This window comes from Protopterus annectens, chromosome 4.part1, assembly GCF_019279795.1.
Source record: "Protopterus annectens isolate FY-2018-M chromosome 4.part1, PAN1.0, whole genome shotgun sequence".
NCBI lineage: Eukaryota > Metazoa > Chordata > Ceratodontiformes > Protopteridae > Protopterus > Protopterus annectens.
In genome coordinates, this window is record NC_056734.1 from 805,953,387 (window position 1) to 805,979,471 (window position 26,085).

The window sequence follows — 26,085 nt, forward strand, 5'->3', positions numbered from 1 at the left end:
GACATTAGAACATGGTCTGTTCCCAGGAAATGATGGAATTCACTATTATTAGTGTTAACCAGAGAAGCACATAAAAAATGTGAAAATTTAAGTGAATGATTCCAATCAAGTGGGTGAGACAATTTTTATGTTATTATAGAATAAAAATGTTAGGTTTGATTTGGAAGAGTAGAAGCTGGTAACTGTGATAAATTGCAATGTTACTATGTTACAGATTAGGATAAAAAAATAATGAAAGTAATATATTCAAAACGGTCCCATAGACTAATGCTTTCTCATCATTGTAGATAGCAAAGGACTACCTTAGAAGCAGGTTAGGGATCTCACAGGCAGGTTTTCTTCATTCAACTGCTTTACTAAAAATATTGAGAAGAAAGGGACTGGGCAGTAAAGTGTGTGGTTGGGCTGAGTATGTGTATATGAATGCTTTTTTAAAATCCCTATGATAAATGGTTGAATGGTCTACTCTGGTCAAAAAGTGAAAGTGAGTTGAGGGGTGAGATGGGGTGCTGTAGTGTAAAGAAAGGGATATGTCATTTGATGAAGTGCATAATGCATCTATTATAATTTACCTAGATGACATAGTAGTGTATAATCAGTAAAACAAGCATAACGTTACCTTATTACATAGAATAATAGGAAGTCTTAGGAAGGTAAATTTACAAAAGAGTAGTGGATATGGCAAGAATGAGGTATTAATGGGAGCTCAGCTTAGTAATGATCAGTTTAAGCCATTGGGTGAAATGTGGGGAATAAAGAGTGCAGGGACAGTTGTATGAGATTTTGAAAAAATAAGAATGAAGTCCAGTATGTGGAAGGATAAAGTGTTTATATTTGAAAAAAGGTCCTTTTGATGAAAATATTGTTTATAGCATAGGTACATATTTAGCTGGTATATTTTGAATACCAAAAAGTCAGAAATTAATTTCATGAGTATATTTTTTCAGTGATTTGGAGGAATAGTATTGTATCAAGGATAAATTAATCAACAGTTAAGTACAAGTCAGCCAGTAGTTTTGTTATTTGTTTTTTTTTCATCTTTAAAGCTTTAGTATAGAAATTCATGGCAATTTTTTTAGGAACATATTTGGCTTATTATTAAGGTCAATTTTAGAACAATGGGAGGCAAATCCATTGAGGTTAGGTTTAAAATAAGTACATGGGGAAATTATACTTGTATGGCAGAAGGTAAAAAAATAGAAGGTGCATCCAAAACATTTAAAGATAAGGAGGGAGACCTAGGTCTATCAAACTGCAAAATTGTTTTAAACTGGATGCAAAACATTAGGAGGGAGGCAGGAAAAGGATGTAGCTAGCTAATAAATGTTTATTTATGAAAGATTTTATATGGATACAGTATCATCATCAGCTTCCTATTAAGGGACTCCTGAAAAGTAAATTAGCTTTAGAGCAGATATATTTATATATATAAAATCTGTATTAATTATTTCTGTAGAGTGTGGAAGTATTAAGTAGTTTTGGAAAGTGTATAATCAGATTATTGAAAATATGCCAAATACAGGTAAAAAAACAGTAAGTAGATTTGAATTGGATTTGGTATGGAATGAAAAATAATTTGGTGCATTCTGACAATGAAATGATTTTCCAGAGTTTTGTTTTCTTAATAATATGAAGTGGTAGATGAAGTCTAGTTTTATATAATAAGGTTTGGGGTATGTAGAGGATTTCTCTTAATTAAACTGCAAGATACATTGCTGATTTTGTCTTTGGAGGTTTCTATACATTGATTGATGATCAAAGATGTGATTAAAATAAAATAAACCCATGCTATTTTTGGTAAGTGTCATGGGATATTTTACATCCACCTAAGCTACCAGCAGCACAGGCAGATGGGTCCTTGGTTTACTCTATCATATGTAGGATGCCAAACTCAAGAATGAAGCTCTCTCTCCTCATTCTGTGATGCAATGTCAGTATTATAAAATGAATCCTTATACCTGTTGTGGAAATAGAACCAATAGTCTGTTGATCTTCCAGCATCAAAGGTAAATATGCTACCTGCGAGGCCACACTGACACTGAACTTTGTTGCTGACCTAGTCTTATTCTTGATGTTAGACCTAAACAAGCTTCAATGATTTTTCTAACTTTGGTAGACATAGGATTGCCCTGCTTGTAGATCTAATGCAAGACACCCGAGCAAAATTTGTTATGTTCCACTATGTATTTCCAATATGTGAAAAGTTTTCCAGTCAGAACAATCCTAATACAAACAAACGCTTCAACAATTGTAGAACTTAGCCCTAGGCAGTTTAATTACAACACCTAGCTCCCAGAAGAACAGGAAGTCAGTAACTGAAAATAATTGGCTGTGAAACTGGAAAAGGGACAAATAAGGAAGAAAAACAAATTTTGTTATTGAAAATATTCTGGAAGAAACATAGTTCATATTCTTCTTTCAGTTAAACTACCATTCAGTTCATTATATTACTGATAAATCATTAATAAATTACCTTAAAACAAGTGCTAAGTACATCCAAAACAAAACAAATTGAGATAAGTAAGGGCTTCATTGTTTTTTTTAAAAGAGGGACCAGTACCTTAAAAATAACAGAAGAGTGCTCCCCCACTACCCTGCTCACAGACTAGTGATGCCATTAATATAGCAGAGTATGCCTACGTCCTGTAAGTTTGTTTTTGCCAGTTGCAGGGTTCAGATATTAATCCTGATGTTCATCATGGAAAAGTATCCATGTTCGATTCCTAGGAATTTCCTAAGAAATTCATTGTTTTAAAGCATCTATCTGGCTACCTCATGAAACCCCTTGATTGCATATTTTCACATTTAACCCATCTTTTGTTCACTGGTTTATTTTGTTTAGTGGTTTGATGGCAGGATAGGGAAGGATGGGCATCCCTATCCTGTGGATACGATCTGAGTGCCAACCAGTCTTACAACACCATGCATGGACACAATCCCTGTGGAAGGAAGGGTTGGAGTCAACATGTGGAGGCCACTTTAGGTATGGACATAGGAGTGGTTACTTGAGCTGGAGACGGTACCCTCTATGGCGATAGAGGTGTCCAGGTCACCATCCAGAGGAAAAGTGTTAAGGCCATTCATACAGAAATGCTGTCATAGCTGGGATGCACAAACTCTCCAAAGGTTACCTGGATGATAGTGCCTGGCAAATATGAGGGACCCCCCACACACACACACACACACGCACTCTTAGGGAATGAATGGATCTGAGTCTAACTGGAGAGGCACAGTGGTTGACAGGCAAAGGGGGAGGCACATATAAAAGCAGTGTTATAACCAAACATACTGTGCATGGAGTTCTACATACCAACCTTAATTTGTCAAGCAAAAGAACATGGCCTTCCTGTTACTAAACTGATATACATGGGACAAAATGAATAGTCAGCCTATTTATACCACTCTGTCACGGTTGACCTTATGCACTGGCAAAATAAGCAGTCACTTATGATGCCATTCATCCAGGGATGCTTTTCTGGCATTTATTTTTTTTTAAGTAAAGAAATATGACATTTCTTTACTTTAAATCATGACCCACAGCAAACCAGTTCAAAAGTATCTGCAGCTGTGGTGCCCAATGTGTGAACTGCTGTAAACCTGGTGCATCAGTTTACAGGCTTTCTTCTCCAACATGCTCACAATCTTCTTGATTTATTGAGTAGATCATGGGATAGCAAGGAGCAAGAAACTTGTAAATTTTCAATGGTAGTAGATGTCATGATCACGTTGGAAAGAGCTGGAGGAGCAAGGTAAGATTATTATATTTTAAATCCTGGCATGCAGACACATAAAAGTGGCAGATAGCTTTACATGGCTAATTTTGGAGGACTATGCTGTGATAAGTGTGTGTTTATGTGAAACAAAATTGCAACACATTGTGGCCCTTTTTAATTATATATACTGACTCCAAGATTGCAGTACAGTAAGAAAAGGGCAAATTTCCTGACCCCACTGTACTGCAATATTTTTGACTTCTCTGTTTTTGGCATTTTCATTTTAATGTAAAGCTGCCCAGCATTTTGGCCATTCAGCTTTATCAATGTCTCCCATAGTACACAGATTACAAGGTAGTTATTACTGCTGGGTACAGCAAGCTGTCTGTGGATAAAACTTACTGCTACTGACCTTGCTGATTATTCTGACATTGCAGGATTAATGAGATTATTTGTATAAAGGAAGTTGGAATACTTTATTGTGGCTATTACTTTTTACTACAGTGAGACATCTGAGATGTACATATTCATATAAGTGACTGCAATAGATGAACACAGAATTCAACTATGGGTAAAACTGACTTACTTACTATTGATGTGTGATCATTGTTAAATAGTTACTGATGTGGTTTGGAAGGAACAGTGTCACATAGTACATTGTATTTGTTGAAATAAGTATTTTTGTTTGCTTGTATGTATATGCTTGTATGCATGTTTATGTGTGTGTGTGTGTGTGTGTGTGTGTGTGTGTGTGTGTGTGTGTGTGTGTGTGTGTGTGTGTGTGTGTGTTGGGAGTACAGTGTATTTAAGAATAACATAATTATATATTGTAGGGTGTATGCCTGCTTGTATGTATGCATGTCACTTTATCTGTATGTTACATGAATGTGTCTGTAAGACTTTTACTGCAAACAAAGTTACACCAATTCTTTGTATGTGTATATATAAAAATTCTCTTGTGTGTATGGGGTTGCCCTTTTAAATAATTTTAGGTTAGTGAGTGAGTGGGTTGGGCTGAAGCATTTGTTTAATTGGTTCTCCTACTTAAATGTCTCATTTCTGTTGTAAAATTATACTGATGAAGGGTGTAGACCCGAAAGCTTTATCGAATAAACTGGTTTTGGTGTAACTTTGTTTGTGGTTTGAAACTGGGTACTATCACTACTGTGTTTCAAGACTTTTACTGCACACTGATCAAGAATTTGACTGGATTTACCAGTGTAACTGGATTTTCCTTCCTTCGTTTTATATACTGATTCAGCCACAACTGGCTCCCCTTCTTTGGGCAGCAAGATTAATAAGCACAGAGCCACTCATATTTAATCTAAGCAAAGTGAGGTTTGATATAGTAGGTTTTATCATGTTTAGGAATATAGATGCAGATTATCTCCCTTGCTATAGTACAAATAGCACAATATGCAGATTAATGACCGAGTTTCCCTAGAATGTTTATAGGTAAGCCTAACATTTTTGAACTGGGGAGAAAGGTAATGCTTTTGAAATTCCACCAACAATACTGTTTTTGTCTCTCTTTCTCTGTTTCATACAGCTTTGAGCAGCTGTGTATCAATGTTGCCAATGAACACCTACAGCAGTTCTTTGTACGTCACATCTTCAAACTTGAACAAGAGGAGTATAATCGTGAACATATCCCCTGGCAGCACATCGACTTCACAGACAATCAGAGAGTTCTTGACATAATTGCAAGCAGGCCTATGAATGTCATTTCACTCATTGATGAAGAGAGCAAATTTCCAAAGGTACAAAATAGCACTGAATAATAAATTATTCAGAGAAAAAGCAAATTAGTGCATGCTCTAAACAGTGAGAAGACAAATCCTTGCAAGTGTCTTTGTAGAGTTGTAACAAAATTGTGTGTGTTCTAATTACTAAATAAGCAGCATTGCAGGAATTTGGCAATTTTGTTGAGGTTGTAAATTTTTATGGATAATGTTTGTTACTAGTTATTACAGAAAACACTGCAAAACAGAAATGATTTGGGAAGTAATTATCCATTTGAATAAAGTATGCATGTTATAAACTACGAAAGGTGTTACTAGTTGGTACATCAGGTAGTGTAGAGTCTTAGAATATGCCAATTTACTTATAAGCAAAATAGTAACACTACAGTAAGTTGTGCTACCTAGGAATATTGAACACAATAGTAAAGTTAACATTAAGGTCAAGTTAAGGCAACAGATTTTGTTAGCCAAATTTCAGTTGGAAAATGTACTCACCAGTTTTACAAAAAAGATTTTTGGTCAAAATACCATTGAAGTTAATACTTTCCTTTCAGATGCTGTTCTGAATTAATTTACTTCTATAAAAACAACAGAATGAGAAGCGGTAGAATGTAGTGCAGTCCAATATCATCCCCAGTCAAGGAAACTGTACCCTATTAGGGCAGCCAGATACCAATGTGATCTTAGCCCCAGATTTAAATGAAAACACATACACTTCTGGTCTTCAGATGGATTTGCTGACTTTACCCTACTGATTGATTAAAAACATCTGCAGACAGGCTGGGCAAATGGTGTATTCCCACATGCAACGATGTGTATAAAAGGTCTGACAGAAGATGTAGCAAAGCTATATCATTTATTATTGAAGGAGGTGTTCATTCGTTATGCATTAGCGGTAGTCGGTAGTGAGGATAACGTCACACAAATGTGGTCTACTACTGGTGCTTCACCCTTCCGCCACATCCACAGGTAACAGAGGTACTCCAGAAAGCTTGAGTCAGGTCTGGTATCCCACCTGTGACCTAGAGGTAACTGGACTAACAAGAAACACAGTACAAAGGATTAGTCCTGATAAAATCACTTTAGCTAGCAGATCTTGGAGACTGTGTCTCTCTGATACCCTGCCTATAGAAGGAATAGTGAAAAGATACCTTGTTGAAGTTTGAATTAGCTTATTCAGTTTAGAAGTTGGATGGATGAGTGTTCTTATTAGAACTAAAATACTCGTCCATCTACCTACTAGGCTGGGATGCAGGTTGGAATACTGTCAAAAGGGAAAAAGTTTGTGAGGTAAGAAAGGTGAGAAAGGTAAGAAAAGAGAAAAAGCAGGAAAGATAAGTGAAAAAATACTGGGGGAAGGAAAAGAAAAAAATGTGGGTTAGAGACATTGAGTATTACAAGTGAGAAGAGGATGAGAGTACGGGAAATTAAGAAACTGCATATATAAAATAAGGCATGATTGTGCAAGAAACAGTGTTGTTGCCTCACAGCAAGGGGTTCTGTAGCTGGATTCTCAGCCAGGGTGCCTTCTGTGTGGAATGAGTACGGGATCCTTGTGTTTGAGTGGGTTTTCTTTGGATGATCCATCCTCTCCTCAAGACATGCAATAGGTGGATTGGATGCTTTAAACTAGCCATAGCTGTGAGTGTGAGTGTGCATGTGTTTATGTGGTATGGAAGAACAAACATGGAAGGGCTATCCACCAAGTGGTGTGAACATTGGCTCTAGATGATCATGGACACTGCAAAGAGCTCTCTATTGGCCAGGCCTTACCACCCCTATCAATTTCCTCATTCTGAGCTAAGCAACAATAGTTTGTTTTTGTGTGACAACTGAAATATTAAACACACAAAGAGATGTTTTTTTTCTCTTTATCAGGTACTTCCCACACTAGATGTTTATTAATTTTTATTTATTTATTTATTTTTATATCCTAACAGTGGACTATGGGCGTGCCTTTGTTGAAGGTTGAACGTCGAGCTGGCACCTCGGCGTTCGTGAAAAATCTACTGCCAATCATTAGCGGACCGGAGTTCCACTGTGGTGACCCCTAACCGGGAAAAGCCAAAAGACACAACAACAACAACAACAGTGGACTAATCCAAAGTGGGCCCACTTCACCACAGCTTGGATTTCCAGCAAAAACTAAGAAAACAGAGGTTTACATTTCAAATGGGATAAACAGGACACAGTTTCAATATAGATACAGAAGTCTGGAATTAAAGTATTAAAATATCAAAAAATAAGAAGTATATACATATGTACATTTGGGGAATTAAGGAACTGCATATATAAAATAAGGCACGATTGTGCAAGAAACACTGTTGTTGCCTCACAGCAAGAGGTTCTGCACCTGGATTCTCAGCCAGGGTGCCTTCTGTGTGGAATGAGTATGGGATCCTTGTGTTTGAGTTGTTTTTTTTCTGGATGCTCCATCCTCTCCCCAAGACATGCAGTAGGTGGATTGGATGCTTTAAACTAGCCATAGCTGTGAGTGTGAGTGTGCATGTGTTTATGTGGTATGGAAGAACAAACATGGAAGGGCTAGCCACCAAGTGGTGTGAACATTGCCTCTAGATGATAATCACATTGGAAGTGCCACCCTGACCCCAAATGCAAAAAAAAAAAAAATGTGAAAAAGAGGTAGGAGATGAGATAATTGCACATCACAGTTTTCATAGGACATCTCCAGTTCTGTCTGTCGTAAGGAGAGTGGGGATCAGTAAGGAAGAACTATTACTGGAAATGCAAGTATAGAGATGCTGTTAGAAGAGGCAACAGAACTAAAGAGGCCAAATGCACTGCAGAGAAAAGTGAGTACGAAAGGTGAGGAGAGAGAAGCTGCAGCCTTAGCAGATTTTCTCTAAAGTTCACGTGTACAGAAATGGTATGGATTTTGCTTGAATGTAAGTCCCATAAATTAGTTCTTGAGACTGAGGAATCATTGTCAATAGGCAAAAGGGAGTTTGCTGCTAAGTACAGGGCAGCTGCTGGCTTTTGAGGGAAGTTGATATGGAGTGTGCTGTTTTGCCACCTAAGTGTGTTATGGTATTAGGAGACATTGCAGCTAACACTTAGGATCTCAGACTGGTTAAGCAGTGCAATAGATTGCACAGGCAGCTGTGTATATCAGCACAAAAGATAAGGTACTGTGGTGTTAGCAGCTTCATATTACAAATGAGATTTGTCTGTACCCTTTCAGTGATACTGGTCATTAAACGTAAACAATAGTCAACAAGTTGGCAGATGCATTTCTTTACACTGCTGAGCTTCTGGAAGAAAAATTGATTGTAAAAGTAATCTGTAACCTATGAATAACACATGTGCAGCACATTTAGCAGTCTAGTAATCTGCTGACAGGAAAACCAAGCTTGCGAATGTAAACATATAACATGTAGAGACGTAGACTCTGTCCTATCTAATTATTAACGGCATACTTGCATTACACAGTTGCATGATTTGACATCATTCCACTTTGACCTTTTTGAATGAAAAAAAAATATTTCTCACGGACCGAAACTTCTCTTTAAATATTTTGAAACTTGCATTAATCTTGGCTTTAAAATAAAAAAGTAGCCAGAGAAATGCTAAATACATGTAACTGTTGTTTAAATCCTTGTCACAGTTTAAAGCACATAAGGAAAAAAAAAAACAGCTTCTCAGACTTTAGCACTTATCTGTTTGTAAGTAAATTGTTGCAGTATTTTTGCTTTCCAGAGATAATTCTGTGAGTTATTCTTTATTTCCTATATTCAAGTAAATCACTCATATAGGGATAAAAAAATATTTATATTATTAAATCTGGCTCAGTATCATAATGTCTTTTTCCTATTAGTACCTAAATATTTTCTACTTTGTATAATACACGGTGTTTTTTCTCAGGATAATATTTAGTAGTATTACTTGGTTTTATTTAGTTACACTCCATAATTACTGTTCTGTTAATTCTGATCCTAACTGATGCACTTGCTATACTATAAATATGATATTATTGCTTTAAGGTGTGCATGTAGTAATTGTTTTCTTTATCCTCAGGGCACAGACACGACTATGCTGAACAAGCTCAATGATCAACATGGCAAAAGCAAGATTTACATTCCGCCACGGAATGTCCATGAGACAAGATTTGGCATTAACCACTTTGCTGGAATAGTCCAGTATGAATCTAAAGGTGAAATGATTACTTAAATTTAATAATGCATAATCCTTTGTTTATAGAAAGAACGGGTCGTTTTGAAAGGTCTGCAGACATAAGTTATAAATAAGTAAAAGAGTTGCCTCTTACAACTTATCACCCCCACATGATTCATCTATTGTTTCAGCAGGATGTGCAAGTGTACATTTCATTTCACTAATCTTTTTCTGGGATAGCATAATATGATCTGACTTTGATGCACTACGGCCTGGTTTAGTTTGGTTATGCAGACTTGATTAGTTTCTGCTTGTTTATACATATTAGCTATTGTATATGGCCTGCATCTGTCTGTGTGTTGACCTCGTTTACTTAGATGTCATGTAGATGGATATAGATTTTTATCTGAAATATGAAATAATTTAATCTGCAGTCTGATTATGTGTGATACCACCACCATCTATAGCTTGTATCACTTTGGTACTGCCTTCTTCAGGAAGACACAGGTTGCTTCTTATTGCTGTGTCATGGTTCAGTATGTAACTTGAGAGAGAGTAAAATATACTTGTGTTTCAAAAGAACTATGTAATTCTAATCCTGTCTCAAAGTCTAAATCAGACTAAAATAAGAAACATGTCAAGTAGTTATGTGTCACTCTGTAATACTAAAGTGATTCATAAAGTTTGATAGTTCAGCAACAAGCAGATTGTTGACTGTAGGTAAGGACAGCTTAGACCATTTGCTTTAATTTCCTTACCCATTATTTAACTATCCTTTTTATCCCAACCTACATAAAAGCCTTGTATTTGTCCCACACATTTTTGAATAATGTAATTGTTTCAGACCGTTCCAATCATCTACACTGTTTCATTTGCAGTCATGTCCCCCAGGACTCAAGTGAACCATCCAAAATGTATCATCACTCACAACTCCAACAAGAAGCATTCTGTTCACGAAAATGACAGAGATGTCATTTGATAATGATGCAAAACTGTATACATACATTCTCTTATTTTTTTGCCTCACAATACTATTACATCTATTTTATTTTTGAATTAAAGCACTCCAGTTAGCACTTTATGAAAAGTTAGATGGGAAAAGGTTGATGAAACACATTTAATACAAAAGGCAAGGGTATAATAACATTTTGCAGTGAATTAACCTTGTTAGTAAATCTCATGAAGTAAAAGCCCAAAACGAGAAGCAACAAACAAAAGTGCCTACAAGCACAAATCCTCAAAGCAATTAATTGTATGACTAAGAAAAAAGAAACATAGATAATAAAATCATCTTAAAAGAGCCAAAGAACTGAAATGTTCTACATAATTGTGACAGTCAACTACACTGAACATTCCCAATAAGTGAAAAAAAGATGCACCAATCAGTCCACTTTGACAATAGGAAGTGTACACTGTTTCTAACACTACATGGGTTACCTACAGAAGATCATACAATGACCTGGATGGGCAGTGGTGCAATGGTTGTGTTGTCACCTCACAGCATGAGGTTCTCCAGTTTGATTCTTGGCTGGGGTGCTTTCTGTGTGGAGTCTGCATGTCCTCCCTGTGTTCATGTAGGTGTGCTCCAGTTTTCTCCTACTTTACAAAGACATGCATCTGAAGCATTTCTCCCAGAGCCTCCATTGAAAATTGACTTTGATCCAAGTAGGACTTTCTTGATAAATAAATGTTAAATAAAATAAATATGTATTGCAATGTACTGATTAAATCAGAAATCATGCAACATTACTTGCAAGATCAGTAAACAGGAGGTACGGAAGGTCTTCATTTCCCTATTGCTGTCTGATCTCAGAGTCAGCATATGTAAAGCTGTTGTGGTGTCGGGGACACAGACACCCATGTGGGAGTTGCAGGTATGCATTATATTTTACTATATATAGTACGTACAATGAATGTAGTTCCAACCAAGTGTACATTAGACTAAAACATTTAAAGTCCATTGTACACAGTCTGATCATATCACCAACCCCATCAGACCATGTTTGACCTCATGAGCAGCAGTTTTCTTAGTCTTGGGATTTTGCAGTTTTGTCCACTTGGTTTTGGGGTTCTGACCTGGACAACAATATGTTGCCATTATCATACTGTACCATACAGTACTATAAAATACCATACCATATGTTTACCATGTAATATACCCAAGGCCAAATAGCATCTTTAACTCCTTCTCCTAAAGCAGCTGCATATATGGCAGATGTCTTGTCTTAAAAACTGGACTTCTTTCAAATTCAGAAAATCTGAGCAAAAGCATATGAACTTTAATCAGATTCTGTTGAGTTAATCCAAGGTAAGCAGTTCTTTTAAATGACATAATCTGAACAAAAGTATATGAACTTTAATCAGATTCTGTTGAGTTAATCCAAGGTAAGCAGTTCTTTTAAATGACATAGGAGGATATCTTCCTACAATAGAAAAGACAGCTTATATACCTGTGGACACACACAGGTGTGTGTGTGTGTGTGTGTGTGTGTGTGTGTGTGTGTGTGTGTGTGTGTGTGTGTGTGTGTGTGTGTGTGTATCTTTTGGGGTGGGGAGGTGACACACTTCTTAGAATGTGCCAGTATAAAATTCAGAGATGCATTTGTTTATATACTTCAAAACGTAATTAAGAATTTTTTGTCTGTCTGTATGAATAACTGAGTTGTCAAGCTTTCTTTTCTTGGTTTGGATGCAATGCAGAATATTTACAGTTATATCTGCTTTTTGTGTTGGTTTGTTTTTATTTTCAAGGTACAGAATGCCTTTCGCTAAACAGTTGCCATGAAATGAAGAAATTCAGACTTCTGCTCAGTTCACCTAATAAGATGCAGTTTTCCCAATTCACTATGGCCAGAGAGCAAAGGCCAGTTAGCATACAAAGTTCACTTATCTTAGCAGTTAAGGCAGACAGGTGTGAATAGCTCAACATAGGATTTCCGATGAGTGTGTCATATGACTGGTAACATGTGGTATATCAATTAATGTTTGTGCAAGTTCGATATATTGATTTGTGGAATAGCTATTTTGTCACAGACTAATTTTCTGTTGCAGGAGTGTGAGATGCTTTTAGGTGGTGGCTTCAGTGTTACAGAAAAATACTCCAGTCTATGATGTTGCTTTGAAGCAACAGTAGTATCCGTTAGCTTTGTTTATTAACTGTTACTAAACAGCACTGACTTCAAAATAGATTCAAAGGAGGCTAGATATCCAGTTTCATATCAAGAAAACGATTTCATTACATTTTGTGTGGTACTTAATGTTCTGAATTTGTTATGTACAAAGAGAGTGATGGACTTGGGGAAATCGTTAGCTTATATTTTCCATTTTTATGAGTGCTAAATTAGAAAATGGCTGTGAACATCAACTGCTGAAACTTCCACAAAGCACATTATGTGATATTATACCATTCTGTAATTTTTAGTTTGGTCATTTTTAACTAGGTAAGTGAAATGGTCATCTTGAACCCTTGTTTGTCATAACATTTGCCACAGGATCAGGGGTAAATGCAATATATATTGGCACTTCAGAGTAACTAATCAATCAACATGTTTTTGGATAGTGGAAAGAGAGTAGGGTACCCAGAGAAAAAGCATGCAGACATGAGAAACCATGGAGATGCATGCAGACATGGGAAACCATGCAGACTCAACACAGGCTGTTACTGGAAATCAGGAAGCCTAAGACCCTGCTGCTTTGAGGCAGAGATCTTTATTATAGCAATTACCCATGCCTGGGTGTGGGTAATGCTGGATTTACCCACGGTTGGCGTGGTTTGGTCCCGAGGGAGAAGCTCGTGGGACCAAACAAAGCCAACCGTGGGTAAATACAGCATTACCCACACCCAGAAGTGGGTTATTGCTATTATACCATGACATTATTTAAGAAAAGAAACTATTACTTTTCTTAAATAATAGCATAGTATAATGCCTGTTTACTGCCCTTCCGCAGATGTCTGGCATCCGCGGCAGTTCTGATGTACTGCGTGCCTGCGCAGTACATCAGAGCTATGGGCAAAAGCAATGGAGAAAGCAAGATCTCCGTTGCTTTTTTTTTTTACTGTTTCGCTATGTTAAATGGGTTTAACATAGCGAGACAGCTTTAAAATAAGCAACGGAGATGTCCGTTGCTTATTTTAAAACTGTCTCGCTATGTTAAACCCATTTAACATAGCGAACAGTAAAAAAGCAACGGAGATCTTGCTTTCTCCGTTGCTTTTTTTTAAAACCTGTCTCGCTATGTTAAATGGGTTTAGCATAGCGAGACAGCTTTAAAATAAGCAACGGAGATCTCCGTTGCTTATTTTAAAGCTGTCTCACTATGTTAAACCCATTTAACATAGTGAGACAGTGTTTTAAAAGTAGAGTTATACTAATGGAAAAAAGTCCGGGTGACCGGACCTTTTCCCATTAGTATAACTCGATTTACAATGTGCATGCTGGCCAATCAGCGTGCACGTTTTGGGGGGGGGGGGTCATGGTATAATACTGAATAACTTCGCTGCCCAAAAGGTAGTAAACAAATCTGAAAACTTGAACTGGGTCAGATGGTGTAACATGAGTAAATCCTTGACTGGACTGCAGTATGCTAAGGCTCATAATAAATGGAAATCTCTCTAGTATAAGAACAGCAACAACTATGATACCACAGCATAGAGGACAATACTGGGGTTGATACTTTTTTAGACATTTATAAGTAATATTTGCGGGAAATCTAGAAACATTTTCCTTTTTTCTGCTTAAATAAGATTATGCTATATAAGGTTTGAAATGCTGAAAAACATAACCTCAAAATGTAATAGTTAGCATATTAACAATTGCTATAAGGTGTGACGTCTTACAAAATGAAAATCACTTTATGATGCAAGGAAAATGGTCCAGTGGTTTGAATGTATGCCTGAGCATTTTCCTACGCTCACATCCATCAGCCTAACAGGCTTTGGTGGCTGTATATTGAAAGAAGATTTACTACTGCCCTGGAAACAGTTTCCCTTTTGGATAACATTACAGGCTCCTGAATGGTGAAAGGCATGGGCAGGGGATGGTAGTGACCGAGCAACAAATCAGAAAGTAAAGAAAAAGAAGTGGATTTGCTGAATTATACATGAATTCCATTATGTGTTTTTTATCTTTATTTTTCAACAACCTTATTACAAACTTCAGATAGTACGTAATGTACAGAGGTCAGCAGTGGACCTACCTTGAACAAATCCTACTTGAAAGGGAAGAATCAATGGTAGTGGCATGGGTTTAAGCCTCTCTACCATAGGTCTGACTCAGAGTTTATTATCTGCATTAAAAAGGGAAACTAGAATAATTTTATGCAGCCAGGGTTTAGGAATTACTATAATAGTTGAAAGATGGGGTGAGGTATTAATGGCACTGATCTGAGCAATGAGCTGAAACAAAATTTGTGGTAGGACCAAAGGCTGGGCCTGCAGTGCCTGAGTGCTTTGTACACCTCTATATTAAGCCCATCTGAGCTAGGAGCTATGCCTTATGAGGATAGTTTGAGAACAGTAGAAACATCCTTTTGACTAATGGGGAGGGGTGTTGTGAGGACAATGTCTGAGTCCCCATAAGAGAAGGAAAGTTCAACCTCAAGAAGGACTGGTTGGAATCTTGCTCACTAAAGCCCCCACTATTCACAACAAGTGAACACAGGAACTCATAAAAACTAAGGAAAGCTTGATAATTGTTCCATGTGTCAGCTAACAGTTTAGTTGAGGCCAAAGACTTTATTGAACCTATGACTTGAGAAACCCTTCTGTGCTTGGCTTTATAAGCCAACAGCTTACTGGACATATTACCCCCCCCCCCCATGTTGTGGTTGCAGTCCTCTCTAAATACAACTGCACCTGTTTCAGCTTTAATACACTATACTGGACATGCAATCATTTATACTCCCCAAGTGTGCATTTATCCCTAAATTCAGTAGGACTGTTGAGCCCATGAGCTCTTCTAAGAGCTCATCATATGTCCTTAATATCCTGACCAAGCTTTCCTAAGTTTTTGGCTTTACTTATCTAGAAAAATTCTGATGTTCTAATTTGCTGGAGTTCCACCACACCTGAATAGGAACAGAGGAAGGGGGATTCAAAGTAATAAAATGTCCCAGCCCCTAGCAATGTCTGCTACAAGAATTGGGTTCCACTGGATGAATGGCTCAATTCTCCAGGTTCTCAGAAGCCAGTGAGGCAGAAGGAAACTGACTTGTGGTTGCCATATGATCAGTACATGCTGCTGAAATACTACTTACATTTTGGTCATAAGCAATGGCTTCCATAGATATGAGTCTGTAATCCAGATGGCTAGTGCTACCTAAATACAGGTTTACAAGAGTGTACGGTTGTACATCTGGATGAAATAGATAACACACATTAGTCAGATCCTACTCTTTCATTGTTCCCTTCAACACACACTTTGACTTAACATGCTTCTTAGCATTACAATAAGTTATGTCCCTAACAGAGTCCACTACGGTATTGAAATCGTCTTCCTGAAATGCTATTTGGTGCACTGACTTACAACCCCATAAGCAGTAAGCAATTCACAGAAAAACTATTAGAAAACTATTGTCAGTCTTGGTTATACCCATTATTTAAGGTCACATAATTGTAGCTCTGCACTCATCCCTGTCTTGAAAACTTCATTCACTTACCACCTCAAAGATTGTTTGACCAATATGGCCACACCTACCTTAGCTGAGGGACTGAAATTAAACACAATGTTTCTTGCAAAAAACATGACAGCTTATCATGCTTCTGCAATAATGTAACACTCCAGTAAACATATGACATCATCTTTATCTGTTTAACCACAGTTTAGTCATTTTACATTTAGATGGATAATAGAACAGTAAATATGATGAAAGCAGTTTCATGTGGGGGGGGGGGGCTGCAAAGCATCAGGGCTTGCCAAGACTCCCTCTGCCAGGAACAGACTCAGCTACTGTGATGAGAATTCCCCTTGTAGCTAAGCCATAGCAGCATACTTGGATGGGCTCACTGCCTTTCTATGTCACTCTGGGACCTACCCTGTTGACCCAAAATATTTTTGGTTGTGTTGGTGGCAGTGACCTGTCTGGATGCCTCACTACAAACTGAAGAAGACAGGAACTTGTCTTCAGTGAGTAACACTGCTGATTTCTAGGTGTAGTGAAAAGAAAAAAAATGTTTGTCTTGAAATTTCAGTCATAAGTCTGCAGGATACTTGAACATATTGAGAATGCTATTCTGGCAGCAGAGTGTTCTCATTGAGACAAAAGCCTATCTCATTTGAATTGCAATGGAGTTCAAATCCTGGTAAAGCCACACTTCATAGCCTAGTATAATAAACAGTCTGCCTTCCTTTACTGTCCAGACCACATGTTACTAGTCAGTCAAGCTAAGAAACGTTAGATTGATTTGTCTGGGGAATAATTATTTGGGATTGGGGATGTAAGAAGCTGTGGGTTCTCTGGAAATAAATAGAGCAATCTAGAGGTAGCGCTAAGGATTGGGATAAATACTCTGCAAAAGAGTTGACAAATCACTAATTTTAGTACCCCCCAATAAGCCTGACACATGAAGGTTACATCTCCTCATTCTATTTTCTAAATAAACAGTTTTATACCACAGTCTGCTTATTTTGTCATCTATATTTGATAAAGCAGGCCCTGAGTCAGTAGAAAGATTGTCAGCTTTAAGGAAGACAGTGTCATCAAGTACCATTATAATAAATCCAGTTAGGTGATTCAGGTTCTTGGAATGGTTAAAACTAGAAGATGTTCTGTCCCAGACAGAAATCTTCTACCAGAAATGCTACGTAAGCACTTCATTGAAAAACTATGACAGAATGATTGGTACAAGCCCCTGCTGCAACACAAAAATGCCTATTTTATCTTTAAAAAAATCCCAAGTGAAAACTATGTAAAATCCACTAAAAATGGAGGGAAAGTATAATAAATGTTCTTGAAGAGTGGAGCTGAGTTAGGGCACATCTTCATCTCCCAGTCTTTAACTCTGCTCAGCAATTATGTAGATTTCATCTACTGGTTCATGATTCTTTCTGTGTTTCCTGTTAGAATCAAGTAAATTTTGGATGTAAGAGTACCATAAAATCAGCTGGGTTTTAATAATGAAGCTGTGGTCAGGTTACTTTCTGTTTCATCTATTAAAGATGACTCCTTTTTGTTGAACCTGTGCTAGCCTTAAAGGGTTTATTCAATACAAAAATGTTTTTTACTTCTGCACAGTGGTCCCACCATAATTTCTGTAGTCTAGTACATGGGAGTCAAACACGCAGCCCACAGGCCGCATGCAGCCCACCGCACTCCCACCTTACGGATCACAATACACCCACCACTCCAGTCCCAGAGTCAGCCTGCCCTCCTGTACACAAAAGGGCCACCAGGCAAGCAACCTTACATGAAACCATAATTCATCACACTCTCATCCTGTCAACATTTCAAGCCATTAGTCTATGAATACATTCATTTACTCACTCACTCACTCACTCACTCACTCACTCACTCACTCACTCACTCACTCACTCCAATCTCCCACCCACACAGTCTCTTCAGCACTCATACATTCACTTGCTCACTCCAAACACACACCCACACAGTCTTTTCAGCATTCATACATGCATTCACTCACTCACTCACTCACTCACTCACTCACTCACTCACTCACTCACTCACATCTCACACCCACACAGTCTCTTCAGCATTTATACATGCATTCACTCACTCACTTCGATCGCATACCCACACAGTTTCTTCAGCATTCATACATGTATTCACTCACTGACTCACTCCGATCGCTCACCCACACAGTCTCTTCAGCAGTCATACATTCACTCGCTCACTCCGAACACACACCCACACAGTCTTTTCAGCATTCATACATGCATTCACTCACTCACTCACTCACTGACTCACTCACTCACTCACTCAGATCTTACACCCACACAGTCTCTTCAGCATTCATACATGTATTCACTCACTGGCTCACTCCGATCGCTCACCCACACAGTCTCTTCATTGCCGTCCCTATCCCAAACATACCTTTCACTTGTCCAGAATTTGACAGAATATCCAGATGTTTGCCTCATAGTTTTGTCTGTTCTTCATAAAATGTGTAGTTTTCTCACAAATTATTGAGAGTTACAGTCAATCCTGTTGGGGGAGGGAGGGAGCAAAAGGTCCTTGACAGACAGTGAATGCAGCAAATCAGTGTCCTCAAAGTCATTGGTGTGGGATAGTCAGAAGAAATCCCACAAATTGAAATGATGGCTTGTTTTAAAAAAATAAGTGGATACTTGTAGTCAGTGTAGTGGCCAGTTCTATGCTTTTGATTGAATTGCAGCAGGTTTTGGGTATTGTTTTGGGTAGCCATCATGGAGCAACTGTCTTTGAGCATTAGTCTTGCTTTCTCAGTTGGAGTGTTAGATTGAATATATATAAATATAAATATATATACAAATACTTTGAATATCTTCATCATGTTTTCAAAGAAAAGAACAGTAAATGAAGAACATCATGTGGTACAGGAAAAGAGGAAAACCTTGTACTTTTTTGCTGAAGTGAATGGAAAACCAACTTGTTTGATTTGTAAGCAAAACATAGGTGTGGCAAAGGAATATAACATTTGCATATATTACACAAGTATTCATACTTCAATGTATGATGAATATAGTGGAAAGATGCGTGAAGAAAAAGTTAAGAAGTTAGAACAGTCACTCAAAACGTAGCAGTTATTGTTTAAACATGTTTATCAATCTAAAAAAAAAGCAAACCCAACTGCAGCAACCAAACAGAACTGTAAAACTGTAAAATTCCCCAAAGCATGCAGAAGACAGCTCAATATGCAACTAAATCCTTTTGGATCTTCACTTAACTTTTGATTATGCTAATGAGGTATTTGTTAGCAAAATCTTTAGGAAGTCTACATTTATCGATCAGTATTTGCACAGAGACAGCTTGCATCCTATGCATATAAAATGTGTTATTGTCAAAGGGCAACTCATATGTTTGAGCACACTCACCTCTGAACAGAGTGTTTTTCTGAGTGAATTATTCAAGTTGTACAGTGTTTTTTATTGATAGAAGTTATGGCATGCATTGGCTTGAAATATAGAGGAAGAGGTCCTTTTACTAAGGAATACAAAAGCTTGTTCCATTTTGAGAAAAACATTTTCATCTGAAGTTAGTGGTCCTACTCCTCTGGAAGTGAATTTTGACAGCAGTAAGAATTTTGTCTCAGCTTTTCCTATTTGTAACGACATGTGGGTCATTAAGGACTGCATAAATGACAACTAGAAGGGGCTTATGGAGAATGCAGATTGGGCCAACATTATTGGGACTAAACCTGTTTTCACCTTTAAGAAATCCCAATGCCTTAAGTCCATTTTGGAAAGAAGTACAGCCATCACTACAATGAAGAAAACTAGTTTAGCATATGGAGCTTGTGGACATTGTAAACAATGTAGCTACATTGTTAAATCATCTTCCTTAGAGTTAAATCTTGCGGCTATTTATTTTGGACCAAACAAAGATTTGACTGTCACTCCGACTGTGTTGTTTACACTGCTAACGGTAATGCATATCAGAGTTTTTAAATAGGCAAAACTATTAGGGCATTCAACAGAAGAATTTATGAGCATTGTTTGGCCATTAAAAATAAAGGCTTTTCAAATGCTTTGGACAAGCATGCTGTGTCTTATACAAACTTTAAAACGTTTACTTTTGCAATATTGGATTCAGCTAACAATACTGGGTTCACTGGTGACTTTAAAACTATGCTTGAATGCAAAGAAACAGCCTGGCAGATCAGAGTTAGTGCTGATCAGAAGCCTGGCCTTAATGTATCAATTAATATTAAATATTAATTTTTTTTTTCTGCAGCACAAATATACCTGAATATTCAATTAACATTTGCATTCAAATTTTTATTTTTATTTTTTTATGTTTATTAGTTGACAGCGTTTGTATATTAATATTTAGTGCATGTTCCTTTAATTTGTTTTAAGTGTGATTTAAGCCATTGCAAGTTTCTGTTGGTCTGATTGGATCATTTGACCTATTTGGAAGGTTATTTAAATGGTATTGCTTCAGTTTAGATTTTTTCTGATGAAGTTCTAATGAAATTAAAGACTGAAAGAGCTTAAAAATCAATCTTTTATCCGTGGACATTCATTGCTGCCGGTGGAGTTTGAGTCTTCAGTTTTTAGTTTCAAGTTGGTGGTACAGTGTTTTTATCAGTTTTTTGCTTGTTATGTTTTTTAATTACTTCCTGTGTCCTTGCCCTTTAAATCATTTTTATTTATCTTTGAACATAGCAGTGTCTATTTGCTATATTTTAGCATTATTTGCTGTATCCTTGCACTTTAATTTGACTTAAAGTGCCTTTGTAATTAACAATATCTATTGATGGTTTCAATACTTTGTGGGTACCCCTTCTGCTTAGTTTAGCTAGTTAATACTCTTTCTTTTTACACATTCTGCTTCTTCTGGCGGTTTTGCATTGTGAAGGGTTTGGACTGCACTCTAGTGACAGTAGAGAGTAGCCTGATCTCATTCTGAGTTGGGAATGACTTCAGAGGGCCTTAAATGTAATTTCCTGATTGGCCAGTGGGTAAATGGGACATTTTGTGTGTTTGTTTAATCAGGTTATACAGCCACTGCATTTGGGTGAAGCTGCTCATCATGCAGCAGTAGTTTACCCCGCCCTGTATAAATGCAAGCACTTAAGAGTTCAAATTTTCACATAAAACTACTTTTCAAAACTCTCTAGGTCTTAGTTGTACATAGAGCAACTGTTTTTGTGCTTAGGACCACTGCTCCATGAGTTTAGTCTTAGATAGTCTTGATAGACGTCTACACATATACAGTACCCAAGCTATCCAACTCTAGACCCCTTGTGTACCACCCCCTAGTGATCATATAAGTATCTAGAGCCATAGATATACAATCCCCTACTATCTTTGCAGTGGTGCAGTGGTAGCATTGTCGCCTCACAGCAAGAGGTTCTCTGATTTGATTCTTGGCTGGGGTGCCTTCTCTGTGGAGTCTGCAGGTCCTCACTACATTCATGTGGGTTTCCTCTGGGGTGCTCTGGTTTCCTCCCACATCACAAAGACATGCGTCTGGTGCATTTCTCTCCGGGCCACTGCTGAAAATCGGCTTTGCTCCAAGTTGGACTTTCCCAGTAAACAAATGTTAAATAAAAAAATAAATCTCTGGAGCCAATTTGGTGGATATGGGTGTGCTGAGGTAATTGTTTTATGTTTACTGACAACCACCTAATGTTTAATCAAATGGCAATGTAGCAATTGTCAAATGTTTCCTGACAACCACTTAAACTTTAAACAAATTGATACAATGTGAGAGAGATGTAGTTGCACAATGTCACTGGAGACAAGACTCTCATATACTAACTAATGTAAAACCAAACAGGCTGCCAGAAAAACAAACGCACTACACCCACCACACATACTTTTTATAAGAAACATACTCCCACATATACTGAGGCTATTAAATGTAATCGTCCTAAATGGCAAAGACCTCCAAGACAATGCACACACAATAAATATCCTCAGCACCTGTAAAGTATTCTACCAAAACAATATCCACTGTGTCATATACAACTACATCTCATGGCATCTCGCCCCTGTAAGCCCATAAGGCAAACAACTATGCAATCCAATACTTTGGTCATAGGGACTCCATTGTGAGCCACACAGATGTCCAACTCATCAGAGTAAGGAGAAAATCATGGTCAGTTGCCTGACAGGGCAAGGATATAGCAGATCACACATAGATTCAGGTCATAGAACCATAAGTACTATTATGACTCAGGCATAGTCCATGTGGGTGTAAATGACATGAGACATACCTTCTTGGACTATATGAAGAGAGATATGATGGCGCTCTTAAATTATTTGTCCCAGGCTGGTATGAGCCTAGCACTGAGCAACATTTTACCTTCTCCAAGGATGATGCCATAATACAACAAAAGATAATCGACTTTAAAAATTGGGTTAGATTTTGGTGTCATTTGAAGGGGGATACAATATTTGTAATCGTGGAAGGATATGATAGATATACCACTCTACTCTGCCAGGGCTGGTCTTCACCAGTCCGCTTTAGGGTTCTGTATATTGGCTAAAACCTTGCCCCACCCATTGTATCTTTTTTGGGTATTGCCAATCTGATAAACTTTCCAGTATAGCAAAACCAACACAAGAACATTTAAAGATCTTACTGCACAATACCAGGAGTCTAAAAATTAAGCTCGACCATCTGCAAGCTCTCCTCACCCTGAAGAATGTAGATGTTTGTGCAGTTACTGAGATTTGGTTTAAAGCTGTTGAGAACACCCCGGCAATGCAAGACTACAATGTCTTCCACACATTTAGACCACCCAGTACAGAGAAAGGGATCATAAGTGGAGGTGTCTCAATTTACATACATACCTAAAGGCTAGTCAATCAGTATGATGCTCTTGAGCTCCTCTGTGTCCAAATTATCATAGTCAAAGTTCCATGTCATATCCTTGCAAGCTATATGTACCCCACCATGACCCAGGAAACCCATAACACATTCCTTAGTATACTGGAGTCACTCTCCATTCAAACCACTACCTTATTTATGCATATCTTTAACTACCCCACTATAATCTGAGAATCATTTGTGACCCCTAATGTGCATGCCCAGAGATTCCTGCACTTGATAAACACAAGTACCCTGAACCACCAAGTACATACACCCACAAGGGGCACAAACAACCTTGATCTGGTCCTCACAAACATGAGCTAATGTTGCATCATCCCTAGTGTATTGTCTTCAGTGGTCAGGTAGGACCATAAAGCTTTCTTCTTTGAAATGAAAATAAAACCTGGAACCCTAGCTAACTCTGGAACTTTTTGAAATTATTTTATGGCAACCTTCCTACTATTAAATGACATCTTGGCAAAATTCCGAGTCCGCAAAACCCTGAGAACACCACTGCCTATGCAGAATTGTTGATAAAAACTCTATAGTCATATTAACAGCTCCATATAAAACAACTGTACCCACCCATAACGATTGCAGAATTAACTCAGAAAACAATGCACTTTTGTGAAATCCAAACAGCAAAAGGTTGTACAACAAAAGAAATAAAATCACAGCAAAAATTTAGAAGAGCAATGTCCGGCATGGTAAAAAACTCCCTCATCAATATAAACAAATAACTCAAGGGGTTTACCAAGTCTACCAAAGACAAATTTGAGGTAAAAATAGCTTCCCAAGCCAAGGACATTCACAAAGCTTTCTTCAGCTCTGTCCACAACCTCAAAGGCAATTCATAAAAATGTACTGAATTTATTGTAAATGAAGCCACTTGTAGTTAGATGGCAGATATGGCAAATCTACTGTCATACAAACTTAACTTCAGTTTTACACCCCTCCCATCCCCACACACCTCTCAAGAAATAACCACAGCAATAACTGCCCCAGCTAAAACTTTGAATAGGTCCTCAAGGCACTCTCAAAGCCCAAGAACACTCCATCAATAAAGCTGGATAATATCCTGGGATGCCTGCTTAATAGCATGAGTTCTTCAAAAGAGCATTTTGCTGAATAAATGGAGGGCTACAAATGTTATCCCATTGCACAAGGGTAGACCATCCATGGACCATGGGAACTATAGACCCATAACCCTTATTAGTCTAATTTGTAAAACCATTGAAAGAATAATCATGGATATATTAATTGACAACACATGAAAACTACAAACACTAGATCCAACTCAGTTTAGTCTCATCAAGGGCAGGTCATACCTTCTCAACCTAGTGGATTTCTTTGAGATGTTCGCCAAAGCAATGGATGAGAGCAAGACGGTGCATACTGCCTACCTCAACCTAGCCAAAGTGTCTGACACAATACCCCACTTGGACATTATAAACAACCTCACTGAATTAGTTATTAATGTCTTTGTCACACACTGGATAGCCAACTGGCTCACAGGCAGGACCCAAGAAGTTTGGATAGGGAAGTCCACCTGCAAAAAAAAGGCTAGTCAATAGTGGAGTGTCTCAGGGCTCACTGCTTGGTCTACTCATTCTCTGAAGTCAAGGCTGACTTCAAAGGCCTTTGATTGGCCAAATTTGCAGTTGTTTGCAAATTAGGTGATTCACCCCCACAAGACACAAAAACCTTCCAAGAAGGCCTCACGCAGAATAATAAATGGTGCCAGAGTCACAGTCTTAAAATCAATGCCAAGAAGTGCATAATGGTATCTTTTGATCAGATAGTCATCTCCACAAACAACTAAATTGATAATATACCCCTAAGAGTAGACCCAGTAGTCAGGGATTTGAAAAATCATGTAGATAGTGACCTGGCCTTTGATTATCATATGTCTGAGGAGTAAGAAATGCATCCTCTGTAGCACAACTTACAAGCAAGAGTATAGCATCCAGGTCCAAAGATGTCATTGTTCCGCAGTACTCTGCCCTCATAAGACCAATTATTAAGTAGAATATTCCCTTCAGCATGTACATGACCAGGCATATGCAACAACTGGAGCATCCGTAGAAATTCCTCAGAAAAAGAAAACATGATTTAGAAAACAAGTCCTATGTGGATTGCCTCAAAGCATTGTCCTTATATTCTGTCTCCTACATGCTGCTGAGAAGTGACCTATGCCTGGCCTATAAAGCATCCTCTGTTCTAGCAAAACAAGCAACATCAGAAACACCTGATCCAGGGACCTAAACCTCACCTGTAACATAAAGAAGAAGGAGAGGTATGGGTCTCAAAAGCTACCACCTTCTCTGGAACAGGCTTCCCATCCATGTGCAGCAACGTTCTTCTATGCACTTATTGAAGTAAAACTTGTATCAGTGGATAGAGAATCAAAAATTTGCCTTGGGTCTGACGCCTATGTCTTTGTTAGAGGGATGCAACTTGTAAATGCTTGGCCACTTGTGCCCTAGTGAATATACCCCCCCCCCCACCATACCTTGAGGACCAACACCTTTAGTAATATTTTTCAGAGGTATGATTAGGCTTAGAAAGACTCTTTAGCGTCATTAACCTAATATTCTACTATGATCCTGTGATGCTAAGTACTATTGGGAGCAAGAACAAAAAAATGTCATGGTGCTTAAGAAACTAGCAACAGAAGTACTGACGTTTAGATATTATGATGGGACAAAAACAGTTACGTGCAAGTGGAATCCGGTCAATCTGATAAAGATATACTACTGCAAGAGGGACAACAAATTGTATATGGTTCCAAAGTACTGAGGGAGACACAAACAAGATATTCTCAGGTTGAGAAGGAACTTCTATAAAATATGGCTGTGGAGAATTTAAGGGTACATGCATAGCAGGCAAGTGAGTGCACAGACAGATCATAAGCTTTACAGGGTATTTTACTCAAGTCGTTACATAAAGGTTCATGGCCTTTTCAAAGCATGGTATTAATTCTACAGAGTTGTGACCTCACAGTTTCTAATAAGCCAGAGAAAGAG

At 37.9% G+C, this 26,085-nt stretch overlaps 1 protein-coding gene across 1 annotated transcript in view; it reads left to right on the forward strand.

The window, feature by feature from the left end:
* The window catches only part of LOC122801311 (unconventional myosin-VIIa-like), a 951,466-nt gene that overhangs the window by 205,408 nt on the left and 719,973 nt on the right, over positions 1-26,085 (forward strand). Inside the window, 2 exon segments of the mRNA XM_044070855.1 lie at positions 5,263-5,473; positions 9,491-9,626. Of these exon segments, the coding sequence (XP_043926790.1) occupies positions 5,263-5,473; positions 9,491-9,626 (347 nt within the window).